A 25,087-nucleotide genomic window follows, 5' to 3' on the forward strand; every position below is an offset into this window, starting at 1 on the left:
TTTCTATATGGATGACTGTATAGTTCATTTCTTGTTCACTGTTTTTTTTTTGCGTGTCCTGCTGCACACTTTGGGCAAGAGTCATTACTTCTGAATTTTTAACATTCATTTAAAAAAATAGCTAATTTCTAACAGAAGTAAACAGATACAAATAGTTGTGTTACTGCCGATACATCTACTGAAAGGACTTGTCAGCAACCTGGATGTTTTGCTCAGATCTGTCTCAAAGCCTTCAAAGTTTTATTTCTAGCCTGTTTTCACCGAAAAGAAATGGATGCTGCTTTGGTTAGACACACAAGGCAGATCTTATAGCTTGTTCAGTTTTTCGGGTTTTGTTTTTTTTTTTTTTTTTTTTTTTAAATACCATCAATAGCTATTCCAGTTACCTAGCAGGACTAAGCAAATTCCATACACTTTTAGGATGCCTATACACGTGCTCCAACAATTCTGTTTAGAAAGCATCAGCGTCTGCTGGAGTGTTCTAATTAGGGTTTCACATATTCAGCATCCTAAATTTCAAAGCGGTGGTAGTGGCGCTTTAACTAAAGCTCACCAAATGAGCTTTAGTTAAAGCCCCCCACCGCCATTTTGAAACACAGGGCACTGAATACACACAGCATTTTAATTTGAGCAACTCCTGTCCTAAATAAAAGTCCTCCAACCCCCGTCCCAGAGCATGTGTATAGGCAGCCTTAGTGTTCTGTAGCAAGGCTAGCTCTGGGGAAGGGCAGCCACATCAGCACGGCTAAAGATAACAGTGAGTGTTCATATTCATGAGGCATTCACTGTCCTCACAGAAATAAGTTGAGTTTGGACCTCTAAGAATTTGGAAGACGAGCTGCTTGCTCCAGACCTTTTTAAATGGAATAGACATTTGGAACAAGCAACTGTAGAAGAATCTTCTATGTTCCAAGACCTATTTCTGAAAGACAAAGGCGATTAAAAAGTGTCATGAGGAGTTTCTCTCCGAACAAGCATCACATTTTCATCAGTTAGCAAGATAGCTCTGCCAGCTATGCAAACACAGTTGTGGGTCTGAAAATGAAATTCTTCTGTCTGGTTCACACTTCAATACATGAAATTATGATTTTGCAATTTCTGCTTAGTATATAACCCTTACCTAGGCTAACCAAAAAACCTAGTCCAATTTCCAAAACCTGTGCTGGCTTACAGCAATAAACAATGCTAAAAGTCTATTTGAGCTGAGGCAGCAAATGAGGAGCACTTTTAGCTCTCATTAAAACCCAAGACCCAGGAGTGGGAATCCTGTTCAGATGATAACTTTAGAGGGAGCATCATAGAATCATTGAAAATTACAGTTGGAAGGAACCTCAGGCGGTCGCATCTAGTCCAACCACCTGCTCAAAGCAGGACCAGCCCCAAGTAGATCATCCCAGCCAGGGCTTTGTTGAGCCGGGTCTTAAAAAGCTCCACGGATGGAGAGTCCACCGCCCCTCTAGGTAACCCAGTCCATCTTTTTGTTTGTATGCAACATTTAATAAAAAAGCTACTAAATTATTTAAATTACTAAACGGAAAATGTCTTTTTTGGGGTTTTTTTAGTATGATCCTACTCTGTTGCGTTTTAAAAGTATAACCATGTGAATCTAACACAAACAGTTCTTCCAAGAGAAACTAAATCAAGAAAAGAGAAGCTAAACTTCAACACGTGAATGTATCCCAACAGCACAAAAACAGTTGTTTGCAGATCAGAAAAGTAACAAATCATGTTTTACCTCTCGTATTTCGTGCCCAGCTCCTCTGTAGGACTGTAAGTCTTCCAGGATTCCTTCAGCATCCTTTAACACTACATTCACCTGATTGTAAATTTCCTTTTCAGATTCAGTAGGCTGGGCATCTAAACAGTAGGAGAGTAAATTAAGTAATATTTAACTGCCTGAGGTTTTGATACAGCATGATCCACAGGACTGAACTGGTGTATAAAGATTATTTCATGTACTGCATAAAGCTATTATCTCTGAGGAACTTCAGAGAACAGAATTATTGTATGGCTTTGGAACCCTACTTGTATGAACCTGCTAAAGAAGTTACTAAGCACCATCATCCACAAGTTATTTCTTTTAAAGTTCACTGAAATGTTCTCTTGAAATAGATTTTTGTCATGCACAAACTAGAATTTATTCTCACTTTTAAAGTGCACTACAAGCTCAATGAAGGAGCCACAGGTGAGTTACGAAAAGACACTGATTGTAGGATAAACTAATAGCTTTATATGAGCTACTTATTTTTTTTCAGCATTCAAATATTCCATATATACCAGTAATTTTTAAGCTTTTGGCAGTAGAAATTCTTTGTTCTCACAGTTGTACAGAATACAGTCTCAGAATTAACTATATTAAAAAGAAAAAAAAAATAAACATCAAGCAAAGGCTGAAAAAGCTATGACATATATAGCTCAATAACGGATGCAATAATTTTACGAATGCATTTGCAATCTTTCTGATAGTTTAACTGTAACTGGCAATAAACATTCTCTCTTCAGAAAAATGACCTGTACTTTGCATCGTTCAAAAAAAGCTACATTTACTTTAAAGAAATTATTTGTGAAAATATCTGCTTTAAGATATGTCATCAAGTCTGTGATCTAGCAAGGATCTTTAAAACATTTTATTTCGTAATTTACTTTGGATGCCATTAGCTTGCTGGGTTTTTTTTAAAGCTCTCTGACACAAAGGTTGTCTTTCTGGTATTTCTAGCTGAAGTGGGTCCCTAGCTAGAGTGGGTGGTATGAAAGATTAGCCTACTCAGGACAAGAAAAAAAGGAATCATTACTTCAAGCTACAACTTTCTACTGACACTTTTTTAGCTTTTAACTACATTAATTAGAGAACAGGCATGCACTCCGAACTAACTAACCTAAAATCATCAGAGTACAAAAAACGCCAGGGCATAATATAAGCAAAAAATAAAACAGAAAATCATGCTGTGCTTGGCTTGTTCTGGTCAGACCTGATGAAGAAGGTCTTGTATTCAAAAGTTTGTCTAACTCTATCCCAACTATACAGTTGGTCCAATAAAAGATATCCTCCTAACAAATCTTTGCCTCAAATAAAAATCAGCTAATTTTTAACAAGGATTATTGTTGTTTACAACTAACGATTAGAGTCCATGCCTTAGATGCAGTTACGATTTAAGAAACTGCTTACTATAATTGACAAAAAAACCACATTCAAGACTAACTAGAATAAACAGTCTTGTCTCAATGACGTGCATATAACTTCCATTAACATGGATGGAAGCTGGGCATACCCAAGAAGTGGAGCATAAACTCTTAATATTCAACACTTTACAAAAACACAAAAAATAAAACAAAAATTCATTTTAAAGTATGGCTTGCAACAAGACAAAAAGTTACACATACATTGTTTATCTGGCTGAGATATTTAGTTGGGTTAAATGACAAAATAGACCATCCATGTTAAATGCATAGAGACTGGTCATTATCAGAAAGTACATCAATGGAGACCTTGCAACAGCATAACAGTTAATGTTTTGACAACCAGTAAGAAGTGTCTGAATGCAAGGGAGCTTGTGACTCCTTTCCTTTTTTTAAAAAAAAAAGGAGCGAAAAAAGGACAACACTGATTAGGCATAGACTAAAAAGAAAATGTCCAGCAGTTTTGAAACTGTCACAGGAAAGTTACATGTATAATTTTGAAAGCTGCTGAAGACTGCTGTAAGAAATGAAGACAAAAAAAAAAAGGGAAAATAGACAGATAAGCACTAGTTTACTAGTAGCAGTTCATGCACAAACATGAAATGCTATAGTGCAGTACAGACTAATATGGAGCTCCACGGCATTCCAGAGTATTTGCATTGTTAATTAATGCAATCAAGACTTGCCACTTTACTTCTTACATTGAAGAGGTCTCCTGTCACCTTAACATTCTTTCATTATCCTTTCTTCATTTACCCTTCTGAATAAAAGGCATTTCTTTTAGACACTGACAGAGTAGTAGAAGGTTTATAAAAACCGCCAGTGTCAGTAATTCAACACAGCATGAGTATGCTGAACTGACGGGTGACTGCAGTAAATGATGCTAGTCACTTCTGAAGCATCCTACTTGAACACTCAGTTGTGAAAGTCAACTCACTCAAAACTCACTGGGTCTCAGCTATCACTGTGGACAAAAGCCTCCTTGTTCTATTCACCTAAAACGTGTTTTAGGAATACGCGTTAAAAATAATGCTATCCATTATATTTTCAGTTTAAAAATGCATGCAACAATTACTCCAAATTTAGAGACAAGTTAATACTGAATAAACATATGAGATTGTGGGTGTTTATAAAATTTTACCAGGGAGCACAAAATCTCCTTGGGGCAGAGATATTACTATCTTATACATAATGCAGTTGACATAACTAGCTTCCTACTTCACCTTCCATCCCTACAAATTCGATCTGGTACATACAATACATCTCCTTATTATAACGTTACTTGATGATTTGAAGCAATGAAAAGGGAAACCATACATCTTGTCTTTAGAGACTTTTCTTCTGTTGCATGCGTCCTTCTTGCTTGGGCATCTGATAATTACAGACCTTTTTAAAAGGAATTATTTTGAATGAGACACACTAGACACCTACCCTCCTGGCTCACTAAACTTATTCTTGTGCAGCTTGCCCTCCCCTCCTTTTGCAAATGCAAACACAGTCCCTTTACAGATAGCAAACTGGTTCTCTATAGTCAAGCGCAGTATTCCTCCTTGGCCAAACAAAGTGTTGTGCAGTGCTAAATATACTGCATGTGATGATTCTGTTTAGGAGCGCTTCATGCTTAGTGTTGCAAGTTGAATTTTCCAAAATGTTAAGAGTTACAACGAAAGTTCTCTGGATTTTTTTTTTTTGCTCCCTCCAAGAACACTGATTTGTTGAATAGTCATGCTAGCCACTTTGGAGGATAGCATTGGGCTGAGAAGTGCAGTTTGAGTTTTCTCTATTGCCATATTGCAGTTACTGCTGCTATGTAACTTCAAAAAACAGCACACCCAACTGTTTCTACTTCTTTTGGTTGTGTTATCAGTTTCAGTGCATATAAAGAAACACAAGGCAGCTATTTATTCTTAAATATATGGGGAGCATCAAGACAATGCCATGTGTAATACTATCAATATAGCTGCTGACAAAATCCAAAGGAAAGTCAATAGCTTTGAAAGTCAGAACCTGACACTATCTAAAGGAAACTCAACAGCCCATCGTATTATATTTTCTGGATGCTTTTTCATTGCAAATATTCTGACAAATCAGCTAAAAACTGCATAACTAAAGTCTAGCATCAAATAAAATTGTATCTAGAGTTATGGAAAGTGGAGTTCAACAGAAATGAATGCAGCATCTGCATCCTCAGAACCTCATAAAAGTTAGTATGCATCCTACTGCATTCTCTCGTAACTGTGATTTAACAAAACCTTATGAGGTCTTTATGAAGCAGACTTGAAGTATACAGATTAATGACCCAAAGCAGTATTTTAATAGCCTTGGGCCAAACACCACGTCACATCTAACAAATTTGTTTTTAACAGTTTCCTCACTTGCTCACATAAACATGACACTAAGGTTATCAAAAGATCAAGTGCCAAGTCTTGAAGAATAAGATCTTGACTGTATCAAAGCCAAGTTTCTGTCAATGCAAGCCACCTGAAACAGAAGAAAGAAGCTTGGATACACAGTACAGCAGCAGTAACAAACGCAAGCCAAAAGTTGAAAACAAATGAGGAACACAATCTAAAATTCAGCCATAAAGTGAGTTGCTTCATTTCATTGCGTAGTGTAAACCTTTCATGTCAGCAACCTACTAATTTATCTCCATGCCAGTGAACATCATTCATGCTAAAGAACATGCACACGGAAACAGAACTGATCATTCAAGTATAAAAAAAATTAAGTATTTGACAAAATGCTACTAAAGTAAATGTGTGTGCGTGTGTGCGTTAAGTAAACACAATACAAACTATACCACTGTTATTCAACATTTTGGTATACAACAAACGTTATTCTATGGTTAAGGCATAGTCATTCTAAAGAAAAAATATTTTTAATGTCAAAGAATTAAAATAGCTACCTTTTATAAATAATTTGTTTACTATGTCAACATGTTAAGTAACAAAATATATTTGGGAAAGTTAATTATAAATTTCATCAATAAATGAAAGAAATTTAGAACTTATTTTACTATTTTAACGATGCAACTATAAAGTAGTCTTTCCCACATTAGAATCAATACAGCCAAACTGACCATTTTGCCAAAAAAAAAAAAAAATGAAAAAATTGGATGGGGAGGGGGAAAGGAGAGAAAACAGTGCCTTTTGCATTCTCTGTATCAAATCACTCTCACATTTTCCTTAGACAAAATTCATCATGTTTTACAAATATGGCAAAAACTACTTAGCTAGCATTAGTTTATTTCAGTTTCCCAGCTGGAAGTTAGAGCAACATCATAGCCAAAAGCAGAGTTAACCATCATACCAGCAGCCAGGGACACTTACCTGCCACGTGCCATGCAACGTAAAACAAACAAAAAGCCAAAGTACTCAAAAGGCATGTGAACCTTTCAGAACATTTGGGACCATCAACCCTCTCCCCACTCCTGGAAAACAGAGTTCTGCATTTTTGAGAGCATGTAAGGATGGGGAAAGAGGTCAGGATAGAAGGGGTGAATTTTATGAAAAATTTCTGTGCCCAGTCAAAAGGTTCACATATACCTTTAAACACAGTACTGTTCAAGAGCTATGAATGGCTTTTGTGAAGTGACTAGTGTGGAGTGCACCCCAATAACCGATTCAGTGAACGCTGGCAGGGTCTGTAAGACACGATTAACAGTAAGGCTTAGTTCTTGCTTGAGGACCTGCAATCTGTATGCAAATTTTAGCAAGTCATTCTATAATGTAAAGTCTCTGAAAGGATTATTTACCAGTCTGTTTGCTTTTAAAAAGGGATCGCTCTACATGCAAGTTCACGGGCTTTGTAAGGCATTAAAGTCTCAAATTTAGGCACAACAAAAATGGACAGAGGTTTTTGTTTAAAATTTATTAGAAGCGTATCAAATTCCTAAAGGCAACATAGCACCAAAAGCCTTTATATCCCAATATATTATGGGTAATCTCGTCTTTTATGAAGTAGTCATTTATTTTTCTGTTAAAGACGCATCCAGCAGTTCACTGAACCATTCATAGCTCGGTCATGCATAGCAGTCAGAAGGATGGCAAAGTGGAGACATACGTTTAGTACATGACAAATACAGTCTACTGCAGGCAAAAAGAAAAAGATATATATAAAAATCATCTTCTCACTTTCAAAATCAAGGAAAAAATTTGGCCCCTGTTCAAGGTCTGTGCATGTCAAAACTTTAAGAAGGTTCCCCATGTTAAGGTACCTGTCGAGACAAGAATGAGAGAAAAGAGAATATCCCTTTATAAGAAGGAACAGCCCAAATACACGAAAATGAAGGTTGTGGGGAGGGTAAAAACCAAACAGTTCCATCAGGCATGAACCCATATCCTTCAGGCTCCCGCTATGCTGTGCGATGGTAGAGGCTGACCCCCACCTCCAAGATGTACAACTGGTGATCCTAGAGATGCAGTGTAGTTTTCCTGTAAGAAGTGACAGACAGATGTCACCAACATCTTCGTAGCGTCTCCTTTGAAAAAGAGGCACAGCTCCAACTGACAGCTTCGTGAGTGAATAATTCTGTCCCACTATGCCAGTAGCACCAGTGTCCTATGCAGCTGTTTACCTTCAAGGCTCAAGTCTCTTACTTGAAACATGGCTATGATGTCAATGTTTATGCAGATTTGTATTTGGAGATGCACTGCAATGAGGAAGAGAGCTTTTTCCCCACCCCCACAATTTTGTTAACAAGTTTTAGAGAAAGATGTGCCTGGACATTATTCTCCATGTCATTCTCAGCTGCATGTACAAACACCATGAGTATAGGCAGGATGCCTGCTAATTAACAGGTGTGAACCTCAAGTTCGCTTTTATTCATAACTTTAAGATTCTGGTATAATAATATCACTTGTGCTGCAAATGAAAAGGTCAAGTAGGGATTTAATTGCTCACTCGTGCAGGGTAGCTGTAAGCTGAACAACCGCTAGGCACAGTTCACTAAGGCACACTGACAGAATTGTTCATTGTATGGCTACTTGATTTGCAGGCAGATGAAAGGACATCACTGACCACAGAGACCCAAAATGATTAAGCATATGAAAAAAAAAAAAAAAAGCTACATGGTAGCATGATGGTGGCTTGGCTACTATAGGAAAAAAACCAAACAAACCATGCAACCTTTTTCAAATTGTCATTTTGAAACCAAGAGTGCCCCTTGTCTTCACTGTGGTGGTAGGTCTAAGCTATCCTAGTATTACCATTTTTGAATGCACCAACTGTGAAGGGCTGAAAGACTTACTTTCAAAATCCAAGAAAAAATGTGCTGCATTGTGGTCTATGTCCCTGGTTAGCACCTTAATGAGATTACCCATGCCAGCAAACCTAAAAATAAAAATGGCAAAATCATTTAGTTCCAATAATGGATTTTCTTTTGCAAGAAGAGGCCTGGCATTCAGTTAGGGCTGGCTCCTTGAGGTTTCACAAGTCCAAGTTCACCAACATTAACTTTGTACCCGTGTTGTTCCACCTTTCCTTTTCTTTGCAGAAAGTGGTATATTATGGGAGTGGAAAAAGTGGGGAAAGAGATATACATAAAAGCTAAGCTCCCTTACTATGGAAAATATTTGTACCCAGTTACAAAAGCAGAATGCATAATTCTAGTATCAGGGCTGTTTAATGTTGATCAATGTGTTACTTTGTACTAACTGCAGTGTTCAAAGTGAAAAATATCTGTTATGGGATAGTGGCAGGTGCATCAGACTTGCTTCTATCAGATTTTGGTCAGCCTCCAAAATCCAAAATGAATGAATGCAATACTGGCTAGTAATTCAGTAGGAGTCATCTATCGCCAACAAACATTTTTCCCCCCACCAAACTGGACATGAAATTGAGAAACCACATACAAGTTAACATCCTTCCCTCCCCCGCCCCCTCCCCACCCCACCCCATCCCCAACCCAACAGGAGTTAATCATGTTTAGAAATATCTTCTTACACTTTTCTGCCACATCCTAACTAAAAGAAATGGAAAGTGGGAGAAAGACTGAAAGCTTTAATTAGAATCATCTAGTTGAAACACAAATTGACATGACAAGGTTTCAAGCATCATCACATTTTAGATGTTCAATGCTAAAGTAGGAACGCCAAAGTACTTCATGAAAAAGCCTGATATTTTCAATGCATTCAGTTCTTCTGGACACCCAATTCGTACAGCCCCAGTTTCCAATTATGCTTCGGGAGAACCTGCAGAACAGCAACTACCCATCATAAAAATTCATTGTGGTCATGGTACTGCCAAATACTTACTACTTACCCCTTTCAGTGGCTTCAATAAATTGAAAGGATCTAATGTAGATGTCAAGCTCTTGAAGAAGAGGGGAGGGCAGGGCGAATAAAATGGATATAGATATAGTCTAATTTCTGGACTCAAGGGGAACAATCCAAGAATCAAAATTTGATACCAGATTAGCATACAATATCTGAAATGGTTAATGCATGGTGTAAGACAACTGCAAGTCAGGGTTTTTGAGAAACCTTAAGTTTTCACTCATTCGAACAACTGTTATTTGGAGAAAGCATAAAACCATGCACTCACAGGATATTGTTACTTGCGGATGCGAGACTGAAGCAGCAAGTTAAGCACTGCATGCAAATGTTTGATCCAATTCTATCAACTGTGCAACCTCTGAATGAAAGCCAGAATTAGAGCAATTTAAGAAGAGGTCAAACTGAAAGGCACTAGAACTCAAAGCCACCTACTCCTGCCAACAAGATTAGATTATTTCCTGAATTGATTGCATGATCTGAGAAAAGCCAGGAAAAGGCACAATCCAAGACATCAAAAAAAATTCTCTCTACACTTTTAGCTGTATATCTCATTTCAAACTACAGCTTATTTTTAGCTATTTCAAATGAAGTTCAAGATCAGAAAGCTATAATCTAAGATCAACATGGCAACTTGATACACATTTATCATTTATTCAGTAGAAGATCAGCATGGCCCCTAGGACTCCAGCAGCTTCTATTAAGTAAGAAGAGAACCAGAGATTTACAACAGCAGCCCTCGGTATTTAAGACTAACGATCTCTAATCTCCTTTACATTATTAAAAAGCTTTAAAAAAAAAATAAAATAAAAAATAAAAAATCAGCACCTACAAGGTCCCCAGTAGCCATAAGAATTGCTTCTCTGCATACCTAAAAAGTTTCTTTTTTGGCAGACAAAATTAATTTGGGAGAAACAAGATTAATGCATCGGGTAAATACATTTGAAAACCATCATTCCAACCAAGAAAGACAGCTTAAACCTTCCACTCCCCCAGCTCAAGAATAAGTCATATGATAAATTATTGTATTTTAAGATAATACTAGCTATGCATTTATTACAATACATCCATCACACAGCACATTTTGGTATTTCCACCTCTCAAAACCATGTCAGCTTATGGGAACATGTGCATCAGTTAACTGGAAGTTTAGAGATGAGAGCTCTACTAATATCACTACAAGTTTGTGTTACTGAGTAATTTGATTGCATCGGGATTTGTTCCTTTTGTAAGAAGCAGGTGGTGCAAAAAGATTTAGCATAGGCTCTCAAATGAATGGCCTGTTCAGAAATATCCAAGCTTCCAAATGTATCAGAGGCTTACCTTTAAACACTTAGTTAGATGGACCTTGCTCGCTGTATTTACACAAACTTCAAATTAGGGTTATAATTTAAATTGGAACCCATATTTTAAGGCTGGGGGGAGGGGGGGGATTAAAGATAAAGCCCAGAGGCAGAATCCAGTCCAGAGCCCCATCACTTGGCCTGTTAGAGCCACCCGTGGGTCTTGGACTAGACCCACAATCAGACCGGCCCTGTGCACTGCATGCAAGCAGATTCAAAATGTGCTTTACAGCATGCAACACACAAGGCTGGCAGAAGGCACTCATAGCACCTGCACCAGACCATCCCTTGTGCACTGGATCCAGTGTGCAAGGCAAATCTGGCCCACAGACTTCCCCCATGCTACCTGTCCAGACCACTAAGGCCAGCTGAGTTTGACATCCCCGTTTAAAGGGTTTTGGTCTGATTTTTTAAAAGTTCTGTATTGGCAGATTTTTCTATTATGCTCACCACTATGGCATCTAGGATGCACATGTGATGCAAGGGAGCAGAATGAGTGTAACTACCTATTTCACAAGCATAATTTTGAAGGCTTTCTTCATTGAAGAAGTGTTCAGATGCTAAACAGATAAGCAATTGGGGGCTTGGCGGAACCAAGGAAACAAATTCCTCTGCAAAGCTTCACCTGGGCAATCAAGGCAAAGTGAGACTTGCTGAATGCCACACAGGAAATCTGCAACACTCAGAGGTCCAAGGCATCAGTTCAGTGAGTTAACTGACAAACCAAATCCCCCTCAAGTGTTAAAATTATTTATAATACCACTATGTAATCTGCCTGGAGACGCTTTTAAAATTTGAAGCATATATGTGATCACCGATTACTACTTTTGTGTGCATCGTTTGATTCACCGAAACCTCCCACCAATTTTTTCAATGCTAAAAATAAGCCTTTATTCATTTTTACTTTGACAAGGCTTGCTTTGGTCCAGCAGAATAATAGTCATCTGTCAGACATGTCCTGGTTCAAAACACCTTCATACAACAAAATTGTGTCCTACAGGAATCTGACTCCAGTTTCTTTTCTAAGAACATTAACAAATATATCATTGCCATGCTTCACTGAAGCCCTACTATTAAACACCACAGAATACACACTAGTTTTAGAAATAAAGATGAGATTACTTAGAGGTAAAAAACAACCTTGTAAATTTTTTCCAGAGTCACACAAAGGATTCATTCATCTTCCTTTTTTTCTTTTCTTTTTTATTATTACTCTACCCAACTATGACCAGAGGGCAAGCACTGCACAAACACAATGATACTTGCATTTTTCATTTTGTACCAGTTCAAATAGGGAGGTGTCCAAGAACATCACTAAAATGAAGTTTGAGCAAAATTAACAGTAAATCTAATTATTACTAGGGAGCATCCTCAAATACAGGGGAGCCAAAGATGCATCATGGAAGCCTATTTCTTTGGTCTTTGGTGCTGTGGGTCTCAGACTGGCTTCACACACAGCAGACAGCACATGCTGGCCCCAGCTTTGCATGCTGCATGAAGCATATAGAGCCAGTCTGGTGCGCCCTGCGTGTGGAACAAGGGACTGAAGGCGGCCCCCCCACTCTCGACCTGGAAAGTTTGTTCTAATAAATACAAAATATGCAGGCATAACACTAAAGAGAGTGAAAGGCTAACAAAAAGCAACCTATATTGTACTGCTGTTCTTAATTGGCAAAAGGAGTCACTAATCACAAAATGACAAATTCTATGCCAGCTGTTTTAGGCATTATATAAATACTAAGAAGGACAATAATGCTGCCATTAAATACTAATAATTAATTCAAGACAAAATACAACACGTGCTTGTTAAAAAAACAGAAACAAGGCAGAATGAATATAGCGGCTAGTGCACAATTTGATGTTTCTGAATAGATTATAAAACACAGGTTATTTAACATGAAAACTTGGACAAAACTGGAAATAAATAATAATGACTAATGCATTTGTTAATGAATTGCCATTTTCCTTGCATTTGCAAGTTACAGCTTACCAAGTTATTAAAGCAAGCTAGTATTCAACAAAAAATAAATCCACTATTTCGCTATACATTTCAAAAGGAGCTTAAAAGAAAGAGAAGACATGATAAAACCAGAGAGGAAAAAATGCTACTACTAATATCTGTCCAAATGAACCTTGATTGTCCCTACGAAGTTGTCTGCAATTGCCTACAGCACCGACAGTATTTCAGCACAATGACCAAACCACGTGGAACAGGTTGTGGGAAACTGAAGGACTCGTCAAGAACGCAATTTCAGACTTGACCTACTTTCACAAAATAAGACATACGGAATGCCACATTTGATTACAACGATTTGGCCCATTACAGCCTTATGGGCCTTATGTGATGGTGAGCGCGCTGTCATGATCAGACAAGCGAAAAGAAAAGGCATATTTTCAAAACAAGACTTGCACGCATGCCCTTCATGCTGAAGACACCCCTGACAGATTTCAGCTTTTTACTGATTCCAGAAGAAATCTAATGCAAGTACATGATGTAAACAAATTCCCAAGCACCAGAGAATGTTTCCCGGAGGAGAACGGTACATTAATAAGTACTTTGTTCCCAGCTGGTGAACAGAAAATATTTCTATAGTATTTCTGTAAGAAAATGGCAAGACTAAAAGGATGGTTAAGTCTGAATGTTGTGAGGCAGAAAAATGCCATACTTTTTAGATTAAGAAGCTACAAAAAGGTCTCATCAACAGCTACATAAAGGAATACCAAAAGACATTTGCAATCACTGAGGCCATTTGTTTAAATAATTTATTTGATCTCTGTAGAGGTTAGCACGCACCAAGATATTTTTCTCGTGGCTTATTATTTAGTACTTAACTGACAACGTCGATTTCAGTTATGCTTAAGATCAATTGGAATATTCAACATTTGAGGTCTTGTGCTTAATTACAAGGTACTACCTAAAATCTAAGTTTTGTATATTAGGTCTTCATCCTCTAACCCACAGAAATGCAAAAACAGAGCAAAAAGATTTTTTTTTGTGGGAAATTAGATAGTGGGGAAGTTTTTTAATTAGACAGGCATTTGTAACAGAGGGCTTCAGTGTGATCTCTAGTTAAATGGTATCAAATACCTAATAAGTTACCTGTATTAAAAAACAGATATAGAGGGAGTACAGACACAGAGGGGAGCGCAGGTGTGGCAAGAAGGGAGAAAGTGAGAGAGAGGGAAGACATGGAGCACAATTTAGCAACCTTAAGGCAAACTGCACATTGTTATTTTTGTACATCACAACTTAGTCTAAACGTGATTAATAGCTACCTTTTGAGTAAATTATGTGCCTGAATTATCTGACACATAAGGCCATCAGCAATACATGTCATCATAAAGCATCATCATAAAGCCAACTGGATTTTCTCCCCTCATGAAATGTTCACTTGAAAAAAAAAAAAAAAGATGTAATACTTTGCAGATTTATAACTTTTTAAAATCCACAGCAATGGTTATAGTTACATACAGCTGTCAATGATAACATCAGAGACAAGTTTGTAAATAGCGCTATAGGATTTCACAGAGGATCTTTATGGTCTCTTTTTCAAAGTTGTTTTCCTCTCCAATGAAGGCATGTGAAAGAACGGGAAAATTAAGAAGTGCATCTATTGAAAACACACTTCTTTCCAAAAGATATCCAAAATGTAAAATTATCAGTCAGGAACTGCTTCTGGCCTACATACTGGGCACGTCTACATGAGACATTTACTGCACAGTTAACCAATTAACTTTGGAGTAAACATCTTGGCCTCTACGTGGGTGCCCCTGTTAGGGCACACAAAACTAATAAACTCCGCAGCAGGATAGTACTTGTAAAATACAAGGATGCTGCCCGGGCAGGCTGAGGCACAAGGGTGCTGTAGAAGTGCACGGCTAGCTGGCAGGCATATCTACACATGCACTAATATGTGTACACATGGTGCCCAATGGCTAGCCCCACACTGAAGCACCCTCGTGCCTCAGCCAGCCCCGCCGCAGCACGTGGAGTCCAGTGGGAGCAGCCCTGGGTTGGAAGGCTGACCCCCCGGGTCCCCTGCCAGCTTGAGCTGTTCTGACCAGGCTCCATATGCTACACATGAATAAACTCCAGAGCAATAAGCTCCGGAGTTTATTTGTGTGCATTAATCGCATGTGTAGACGTGGCCATTGAGTTCTCCTTCTATCAACTGTAGTAGTTGGGGGTAGGAGGGAGTAGTAGTTCTACTAATGTTTATAGCTGCTATTCATTTAGATGGAGTAACCTTTCAAAAGAAATATCAGTCTTAAATTTTTATAACCTAATTTTATTATCACTGCAGTGAGTTTAATATAGAAAAAAGGCTAGTTCAGAGACATAGATATTTAATCTGAACCAAACACTGAACAAAGTAAAAATAAGAACTGTCATGGCTTATGTATGTGGCAGATTACTGCAGCACAAGATTTTCAGTGTACAAATTACTTTCAAGAGCACATTTTACAGCTTGATATCCTCATCTGACACACATTATGTATTCTTTTTCCAGTACTGACATCTAGTGGTAGCTCTTGAATGTGTCAATAAATGTATTATAAAGAAGTAAAACAATATAAATGGTTCACTGAAGTTTCACACAGTTTATTTTTTATTCTGTGGCAAAAATATCCCACTGAAGTGATTAACATTAATGCCATTTTAGTTCTGCAGCCCTGAAGTAATTCACAACTGCTCAATAAAACAGTGAAAGAGATAGCTGGAGGGTACTATATAACAGTTTACAGATTATAGATGTGCCCACCTCAGTGGCTCTCCACTAATATTAAGCTGTCATAAGCATACTCTAAAATTAGAGGGCAACTTTAATGAGAGAAATGAGGTTTAAATGTTTTTGCATAGTTGATATACCATCCTTCCTTCCAAGAAGGAAAATGGAGAACCACGGCATTGATTGTGTGCTGTGAATCATTTCAACAGGCCCTTAAATTGCATTCTGTTTCTTCCCCTACAGATACTAGATGCTCCAAAAGCTTCTTAAAAAGGCAGGAGATCCAAAGTCTTGTCTACATGAGAAAATAGACCATCATGCTTGGAGCAGGATATTTTGGTTCTGCAACAACTATTCCAGAATAGCTCTCAGTTTAGATATGCTACTCTGGAATAACTGCTTTAAACAAAGTTAATTTTACCAGTCACAAAAGCCAATAATCACACTACTTTATATTACAGCTGATAAATAGGTAAATTTATTCCTGGAACATGTACATCTGAGATTAAGAGAACTATTAAAAAGTATTAGTTAATACATTCTCTTTCCAAAAGGCACGAGCTAAAAAAAATGTACCATTTATCATGATCCCAAATCTTTATATATAAAGACATCTTTAAATGTAATTAGTTACAGAATACTTATGCTCACGTATAAAATGTCTAGGGTTTCGGATTTCAATCCTTCAAATAATGCTTTTGTAGTACTTAATCTCCTCCTGCAGAGGTCACTCATTTACTACCTGACCTTGCAGACGAAAGGATAATAATCACTCAGAGTACATGTTTCTTTGGATACCCCTAAGCAACCAGTTTTATAGCTACACTATATATCATCACATCAGCGGTGATTCACTAGCTTTAAAATGTCACAAGGTGATGGCACCAGAGTAGCAAGTTTGTTTCCTTTCAATCACTCCATTAAGATGTTTTTATCTCCTCCAAAGTTGGTCAGTTTTTATTAGTGCTTTTAAAAGAGATCTGAGAGAGAAACTCGGTGAAATATGGCTGCTAGAAACATTTGAGAGGAAGAAGCACTTGATGCCTCTCAGATTTACACTGAAAAACCAAACCCTGGATCTTTTATGAAACCTAAATTTTGAAACAGTCAGTGCGAGGAATGTGTTGAAATGTGACTCTAAAGTGATTACCTGTTGAATCTGCTAATGCTAATGGCAATGCAGTTTTACTTTACCTCCAATATATTCTGTGCCGGCCAGTCTGGCAGCACTTTCCCACATTTATGGCTCGAGTAATTTATTTATGTTTATTCCAGGGCCTCATAAAAGTCAGTGCAAGAGCTGTTTTGCTCTTTTTGCAAAGCACTGTGTGTCTGAATTGTAGAAAAGTTTGTATTTGGTAGATCACTATAGGATTTTGGACTTCAGAGCTCTCAGTCGAGCATCACAATTTATCTTTAAACTCACTTTTAAAAGGTGCAACAAGCGGAGGGAGGAGTCTTGGGCATTTTTGTTTGTTTGTTTGCTTTTTTATGAAGACACTTACGTGTTCTGGGTATTGTCCATTTAAATTTACAAATCCTCATTCCTCAAGATATTAAAAGCATTTTCAATCCTTACCTTTGTTCTGAGGTCGAATACCTACTCCTTTATGGTACTTTACATGTAAATTTCAAATAATCAAGAACAGCTTCCTTCTCTGCCTTAAAACTAGCCAAGACTTAATTTTTTTTTCCCCTTCCTATTTGACCAAGTGCCCAGTTCTCCTCATACTGGATTATGGAACGTCATATACCTCAATTAACAGAGTTTATTATTAAAACATTAGCATTCTGGCAAGGTTCATCAGTTGTATAAACTACCTTGTTAAATAATGAAAGTATATGTAGTTTCCATGCATTGAACCTAAAAAGCAATAATAAACTGAAACTACTTCAAAAAACTCAAGAGCTTAAAAACCGGCAACCCCCTACCCCCCTTAATTTAGGGCGGCAATCACTAGTCACTGCGGACAAATGTGGTTATGACAAATGATAATTTTCCAGACATGCAAGTGATAGATTTAAACACCTTGTTTACATACCTAGCTTGGAGGACTTTTTTTTGCACATCAACCAATACATGAGAGAGGCACAGGGTTTAAAAAATATACAAAACTGGTCTTTAATGCTACATTGCAGTTGTAAAGGATTACCCTGTATCCTTGTAAAGAATAACTATGCCAGCTTCAAAAGTCCAAGCATAAGATAACACTTTTACTCTACAGCCTTTCAAACCCTGTACCTACAAAAGTAGGTTCTTGCATTTTGGTGGGAAAAGCCATAATACTAACCGGAAGAGTTCTCTATTTCCACTGTATCTGCCAATTTCTAATGGCACAATCTGAATAAGGGTAATACAATAACACTATTTAAATCTGTTACATCAACTGCTGAGACTGACAGCAGGACACATACATTTGTTTATGACCTGCTCTGATATACAACTTGCAAAGAAAATTCATTTGACTTTTCGAATTTCTCAACCTTAACCCTTCCTGACTGCCAATTTACAAGCTTCCAAGATGAAGACACAGTATTTTACTAAATATATTTAACTGTTTTGAAGGAAACACTAAGAATTTTTAATATTTAGATTTCATCTTCACACTTTACATATGATCTGCAAGCAGACCAGGCATGCTTACATTTAGCTTATTTTGTATTCTTCATAATGTGTTTTTCTCTGTTGTTATGCCTCCGAGACCAAGTAGAGGCACTTTCACTTAATATTATCTTCAGTGGAAACGAACATAGTGTTTGACAAATATTGTATTTATTTGCAACATTAGATTGAGGAGAACTATATTAACTGGCATAGCAGGTCACTCACTTAGATCCTAGACTTTGGAATGCATTGGGAAGATGGAATGGAAAGGGTAGAAGAGGGAAGCAGGCAGGTTATTCTGTTTTTGCTTTACATCGGCTCCAATGAATTTAACGTATCGTGGATACCCTCTTGACTGATGTGTTACTGTTTCCTCATAAACCAGAAGGCCACTTGATTTAAAAGAACCCAATCCTGTATATTCTAAAGCAGGGGCAGGCAAGTTCTGGCCTGCAGTGGACTGCATTTCCCAGCAGCCCCTGCCCACGCAACTGGGGCTGGTTTCCATGGAAACCCCAGCCGCAGCTGCACTGTGATAGCACCGGGCCAGGGTTTCTGTGGAGATTGGCCCCAGCAGTGTTGGCAGACCAAGCATCAGGGTGGGAAGCTGCTCTGGGGCTGGGCTAGGATCTTGCAGTGGTGACAGCGTGGTCCGGAGCTGGGTTAGAGTCACACAGGTAGTGTGGTCACAGCTCTACCTTGGCTCCTTGCAGCAGTGACAGCATGGTCCAGAGCCAGGACAGAGCCACGACCCGCTGCCTGCATGCCCCTACCCAGAGCAAACAGACTGCAGGTCATGGCTCTGCCCTGGCTCTGGATCATGACGTCACCACTGCAAGATCCCAGCCCGGCCCTGGAGGAGCTCCCTGCCCAGCCGCACCCCTTGCCAGCACTGCTGGGGCCGGTCTCCACAGAAACCCTGGCACCACACTATTACAGCACAGCTGCAGGGATCTCTATGGAAACCAGCCCCAGCCAACACAGGCAAGGGTTGCTGGGAAATGGAGTTCAGCCACTGGTTGGTTCCACTATTTGCCCACCCCTGTTCTAAAGAGATCCCAAGTTTTGGAGTGGTTTTTGTGAGGAGATGGGAAAAGTCTGAAAAAGGGCCAAGAACCTCACAAACAACACTTAAAGGTTAGTTTTACAGAAAAGGAAAAAAAAAAAAAAAAAGCTTCAATGACACAGCAAATCCTTCTGCAAAAAAAAAATCCAAGACTGCAACCCTTTTAAGAGTTGACAACTTCCATGGAGAGAAGAGTACAGAAAAAAATTTAAAGTTAGTAATTACCCAAGAGCAGGAAGTTAGTCAAATGTCACATTACTACAATGCCTATTACCCAGAAATGAAGATGAAATTAAGGCTTTGGAAAAGGCAGCTGAGTTACAAAACCACCAAAATATTAAATGTATACCTCCCAATTATTATAGTATATTCTATTTTAATCACTTCACTAATAGTTCACTCCTAGTAAGAGTTCGAGTAATTGTAACTGAAGGGAGGAAATATCTTGTGGTTAAAATACTAACCCAGGAGTCATACAATCAAGTTATTCCAATTTCTTTTGGGGGGAGGCACCTCCTATAGGATCAGCTCAAGTAATTTAATACATCTATGCTTCATATTCCCATATGAAAACAAGTCTTACTAGACTTGCTCATATCCTATTATATTATTGTTCCCTAAACGTAACATTAGATGAGTGTGAAGATATTTTTTGGCAATACTTTCACTGTTGTCAATATCAGACAAAGAATGAAAGGACAAAAAGTTAGACATGAACGATGTATAGTTCTTTTCCTGCAATTCAAATACTTTCTTTTTGATGTTTCATCAAGAGACAGGGTTTACCTTTTAGGATTTACAGCAGTGTGTTTGTTATTTTCAATCTCTCTAATGTAGGCAAATATGTCAACTCACCACCACACAAGCATGTAGCTTCAATACAATGTTGTACTAGCTTACAACACTAAAAGGTGAAATGGTTGGTAAGCACACACCATTTGACAGTCTTAAAAGCTTGTCCAAGACGTGACTGGTCTTGATGATAAAACACTTGGTGTTACGAATATTGTGAAGCAGGTGTCACTATGGCCACATAAGAATCATTCTTTGTTATGCAATACTAACCTGAATAAAGTTCTCTCTAGATCTTCCACAGAGCATAGGAAACAGCCCCTGAAGGCCATTACTATTTGAAATGCCTTTCACAGATATACCACTGACAGTCCATGATGTCTTAAATGGAAGACATTTCAATAGGCCTTCTTTAAGCTGTCTTAAATCTTCAACTTAACAGTAGAGGAATGAATTTTACTGGTGAAAGAGAAATGTAAAAGGAGGAAACCCGTCTCCTGTCTGGTAAGAGACACTGTATAAAGTAAATCTTAATGAAAGGTTAAATAAATGTGACATATTTATATTTCCCCTTCTACCTTCTGAAGAAATAAAAGGTATAATAAATAAGCCTATTCATAGACCAGAGAAATGTATTAAAGAATTCCCCAGTAACTGATATAAATTTCTGATTAACACAGCCATTTGGGGTTTTTTCCTTCAGTGTAAAATAAATACTAATTTACCAATTTTCTTCTATTTGCAGTCATTAAAAAAAGTGTATAGTTCTAGTCCCCGTAGCCAATTATTTCCTCACAAACAAAAGTATGTAAGAGATCATTTGCAATTCTTACCTACAGCCAGTGCTGTTCTTTTCTTGGCCCCCAGGCTGTTTAAAAAAGAAAGAAAAGAAAGATTATGAAACAATATATTCTTCTACATTGAAAATGTTTTACTATTAAAAAGATGCCACATATCTTTATAAAATATGCATCTATTTAATCCACTGTGCTTTTCTTTTGAAAGTACTGCTTTTTAAAAATCAAAGGCATCTTCCAATGTGCATTTCACCTTTTAAAGATAGTTCAAACAAAGGGCTCGAAACTACTTTCTAGTTTGCTTTACTTACGCATATCTAAATGGAACAAGAATTATGGTGCAATTATTTTGCAAACCTAGATTCAAATATGTTTAGAGAAGAAACTTGCTAGTCTCAGTTTAACCATTAGTACAAATGACATCAAAGTTAGAGCCCCAATGCTGCAATTAAATGACACTCAAGAAAGTTCAAGTTCTGCAAGAAATTAAAGTTTACCACAGACCTACCACGATGCCCAGATATACTCAAAACAAAGTTTCAGGGTCCTGCACTCAGAGCATACCTCTACACAAAGGCTGCACCCTTGACAGACCTGTATAATACACCAGGGCACAAAGCTCCTGAACAGTTTTTGCAAGCCACTGCTCTAACATGTATTACATTAATATTTTGCAGAAGACTGTCGGGCAAGCTGATGCCTTACAAAGTAACTCGTCCAGAAAGGCATCTTATGGCTAAGGTTAAAAAGAAATGCTGAAAACATGTCAACAGCATGTCAAAAGGCAGCAAGAAGTGATAAATAAATCAAAAAGTAGCTCAAGCTAGAATTTACACCATTTGTCTACAACAGTGGTGCTCAACCTTCTTCCTTGCAGGGTCAGATGGGCAGTGCCCAGTCCATCTACAGGTTGGATGTGGCTGGTAGCCTTGATCTAGTGCCTAGGGCCTCATCTGAGCCATATGGGGAAGAAGAAAGAATAACCCGATCCCAACCTGGCTCCTAGGGGGGAGAGGAGTGCTACTCAGCCCTGATTCAGCTGAGCAGGGGGAAGGAGATGTGGTCCTAGCAGCATGGTCTGGCCCCAGCCTAGTTGTGCTATGAGAGGGGGCATGGGAATTTGGCAACGGGTAAGGGTAACTGCTCCCCTGCTGCCAAGTTTCCCAACCCGTGGAGAGCCCCATGGGTCGGATGCAATGGCGCCACAGGCCATAGGTTGAGCATCCCTGGTCTATGGTATTTTCCCCGAGTCCATAGCTGACAAGAAAGGCTCAGAAGTGCAAGTAGGAGGGAGGGGAAACAGAAGCCACAAGGTGGGATAGACCTCCATACAAATACTCATGACTGGTCAGGACCTACAGATAGTATAAGCCAGCATATATAGGAAATGAATGAGAAACTTTAGAAAATGTTCTGAAACCATCAGTTTTTGCTGGCTTATACTATCTGTAGGTCCTGTATACACACACACACACTCACCCGCATGATCTGGGGACTACAGGGCAGACCCTACAATAAGAGACTGCAGGACCTAAACCTGTTCAGCCTTCACAAGAGAAGGCTGAGGGGGGACCTGGTGACAGTCTATAAACTCACTAGGGGGGACCAGAAGGGTTTGGGAGAGACCTTGTTTCCCCTCGTGCCCCCAGCATGACAAGGAATAACGGCCACAAGTTGTTGGAGAGGAGGTTTAGATAACACATCCATAAGAATTACTTCACAGTCAGGGCAGCTAGGATCAGGAACCAACTTCCAAGGGAAGTGGTGCTGGCTCCTATCCTGGAGGTCTTTAAAGAGGCTTGACGCCTACCTAGCTGGGATCATTTGAGCCCAGTTTTTTCTCCTGCCCTGGCAGGGGGTTGGACTTGAAGATCTATAAGGCCCCTCCCGACCCTACTTCTACACACATACCCCTCCCAAACCCACAACGCTTGGATGTACCTTCAGTACTTTCAAAAGGTCAAGTGTGCTAAATGCTGTGTTAAGAAAAGGGGTCACAAACAGGTGTCAGGGCACCATGGTAACTCTTTTTCTTACCTTTAATACTTTCCTTAAAAAACTAACTTGTTCTAGTCCTTACACTTGCAGACATTCTCAAAATTTTAAAGCAAAACAAAACACTGAGGTCCCTCTGAATAAATTCATCACTGAATTGGATCTTAGCCTGAGGAGCATTACATTCAATAAAGTCACAAAGAGGATGGTCCTGTCCCAAGCCAATCCAACCCCAAGGCTCATCTCTCCTTAATAGAGACTGCTTAACAGACACTGAAGAAAAGTGACTAGTAGTTACACTTCTTAAAAAAAACAGTTTTATACAGGAGCTATGATTCACACATTTCATAGCACGATAGCTTACTCAGACTCTACAGATGATCAGGATATTTGAAAGGTGCTGCCTACTTATAGCTGTGTCATCTACAGCAGATTTACACCCCTTAAGAATTTCCAACGCAGGAGTAAGCCTACACATGGGCTGGGGAGCAGCCCTCTTTCATTTTGAGATAACTTGCTTGTGATGCTCATTTCCTAGATCAAAGCTTAGCTGAAAATCCAAAAGAAATACTGAAGAGTGACATTAAATAAAAAAGGGAACAAAAAAGAAAGACCAACTGCTCCCATCTAGGCATTAAACTTGAGAACTGAGATGGCAAATTCTTTTCATCAATGAAAAAGCAGGCTCAGCCTTAAGTCACCAGAAAGTTCTTTGTTCTCAAAGTAGGCCACCATTTTCTGATCTTTAAACAGCTTCCGGGTTCTCCCTGTAAGAACTAGCAATAGTAAATGAGGGGCTAAATCTACCTTGCTCTCAAACACTTTCTTACCAACTTCTGCAGACTCTCCCCTTCCAACCGGGATACATTTTGCATGCCTAGGCCTGGAGTGATTCATCATTATAAGTATTTTACAAGGAACTGTTGTAAATGGAGACAATTCAAAAGAAGTGAAGATGAATTCAATAAGGATTAGCTATGAGTAACAATACCTACAAGCACACTCCAGATATCAACTGCAACAACTCCCCTGTGACCATCTATATTAATATTTTTAACTACTGGATCCCCTCTTTGATGTTCTCTTGCTTCGTCCATTTATGAAGCGACCTTGGAGCCCACGCAAGTGATTCCACAGCTCTATGATTTTGTCATACAAACTTCATTTTGTTTTAAAGCTGTAAGAGTTGTAGATTTCATTGAGTCAATCCAGCCTTTTAAAACAGCATTAGCGTGATGGTGGAAACATGCAGAGACAGGTCCCCTGCCCCAAGGAGCTTATAACAAGACTAGACAATTTGAATGAACAAGTCACAAACGCAAAAGAATTCGAAGGCCTTTGCCAGTTCCACATTTATCAACACTACCACTTTTAGCAGCTCCTAAAAGTTCAAATTAAGCTCATCTGACTTGAAGCAAAACGCATACAAATGGAAGGGGAGGGAGGGGAGAGCTTTGGAGCTTACAATTTAGTGGTTTACACCAATGGGATAAACTAGGGCTTTGTCAGTGCATCTTCAGGAGCAAAAAACATTGGAAGGAGGGTGTTAAAGAAGGTGAGAAGAGCAGAAGGTTGTCATTTAGGACAGACATAAGAAAGCAGAAGAATGAGAGGAAGAAGCCTATGGAGGAGTCCTAGGACTTGCCTATCCAGTTGCTGGGGGTTTTTTTTAAAGCCATTTCAAACTCTCTTTACTTACCTGACTCAAGCACCTTATTAGGGTAAAACTGCAGCCATGCTAGCAGTCGCAGAAGTTTTAGCTACGGTCTGTTTCCAGATAGTTAATTTGGTATAAAAATTATGTCTAAAAAGTTCTTGGTTACAGCTCCTACGTGCAGGACAGTGATTTCCAATCAAAGGTGACAAGACTCTTTTAAGGGTGATGCACTATATTAGTGCTATCAGGTACAAACATCTACAGATGATTCACAAGATAAATGATTCCTATTTGAAATCTCTGGGTTTATGTCAGAAATATTTCTGACCTGTTGCAATCTGAGCTCTCAACAATTTATACTGTTCCATGATTTTCCTGCAGTGAAAAAAAGTGTGAAAGTTAAGAGCTGGTACTCTCTGAGGGATGCTTTGAGTCTAACAAAGGTTAAGAACCATTGGCATGGGGCAAAAGGACAAAACAGGCGTTAGCAATTTGGGCCTAGAAGGTGGCACAACTACAGAACTGTACAACGCTGCCTTTTGCTAGGCTGTGCAGGAAAGAGTTTTCTTGGGATCCAATCCAATATTGTAAATAGGAAGCCCAAGACGCTCTCCCTTAAAGTCTTACCTTTTCCCACTCCAAATTCAAGAGGC

The 25,087-nt window shown here is 38.7% G+C and overlaps 1 protein-coding gene across 7 annotated transcripts in view; it reads right to left on the minus strand.

Moving 5' to 3' along the window:
- The window catches only part of FAM49B (family with sequence similarity 49 member B), a 67,207-nt gene that overhangs the window by 22,279 nt on the left and 19,841 nt on the right, over window positions 1-25,087 (minus strand). For 2 of the 7 annotated variants that reach the window (XM_019552782.1, XM_019552790.1), the window contains exons 4-6: window positions 20,819-20,853; window positions 7,311-7,393; window positions 1,736-1,857 (exon numbers count right to left, since the gene is read on the minus strand). In XM_019552782.1, coding sequence (XP_019408327.1) covers window positions 1,736-1,857; window positions 7,311-7,383 — 195 coding nt within the window. In that variant the 5' untranslated portion in view covers window positions 7,384-7,393; window positions 20,819-20,853. Of the gene's footprint in view, window positions 1-1,735; window positions 1,858-7,310; window positions 7,394-8,425; window positions 8,509-20,818; window positions 20,854-25,087 lie in introns of those variants that run through there. The other 5 variants (XM_019552818.1, XM_019552826.1, XM_019552799.1 and 2 more) reach the window with 4 other exon arrangements.

Source organism: Crocodylus porosus, unplaced genomic scaffold, assembly GCF_001723895.1.
Source record: "Crocodylus porosus isolate Cpor-Errol unplaced genomic scaffold, CroPor_comp1, whole genome shotgun sequence".
In the NCBI taxonomy this organism is placed as follows: domain Eukaryota; kingdom Metazoa; phylum Chordata; order Crocodylia; family Crocodylidae; genus Crocodylus; species Crocodylus porosus.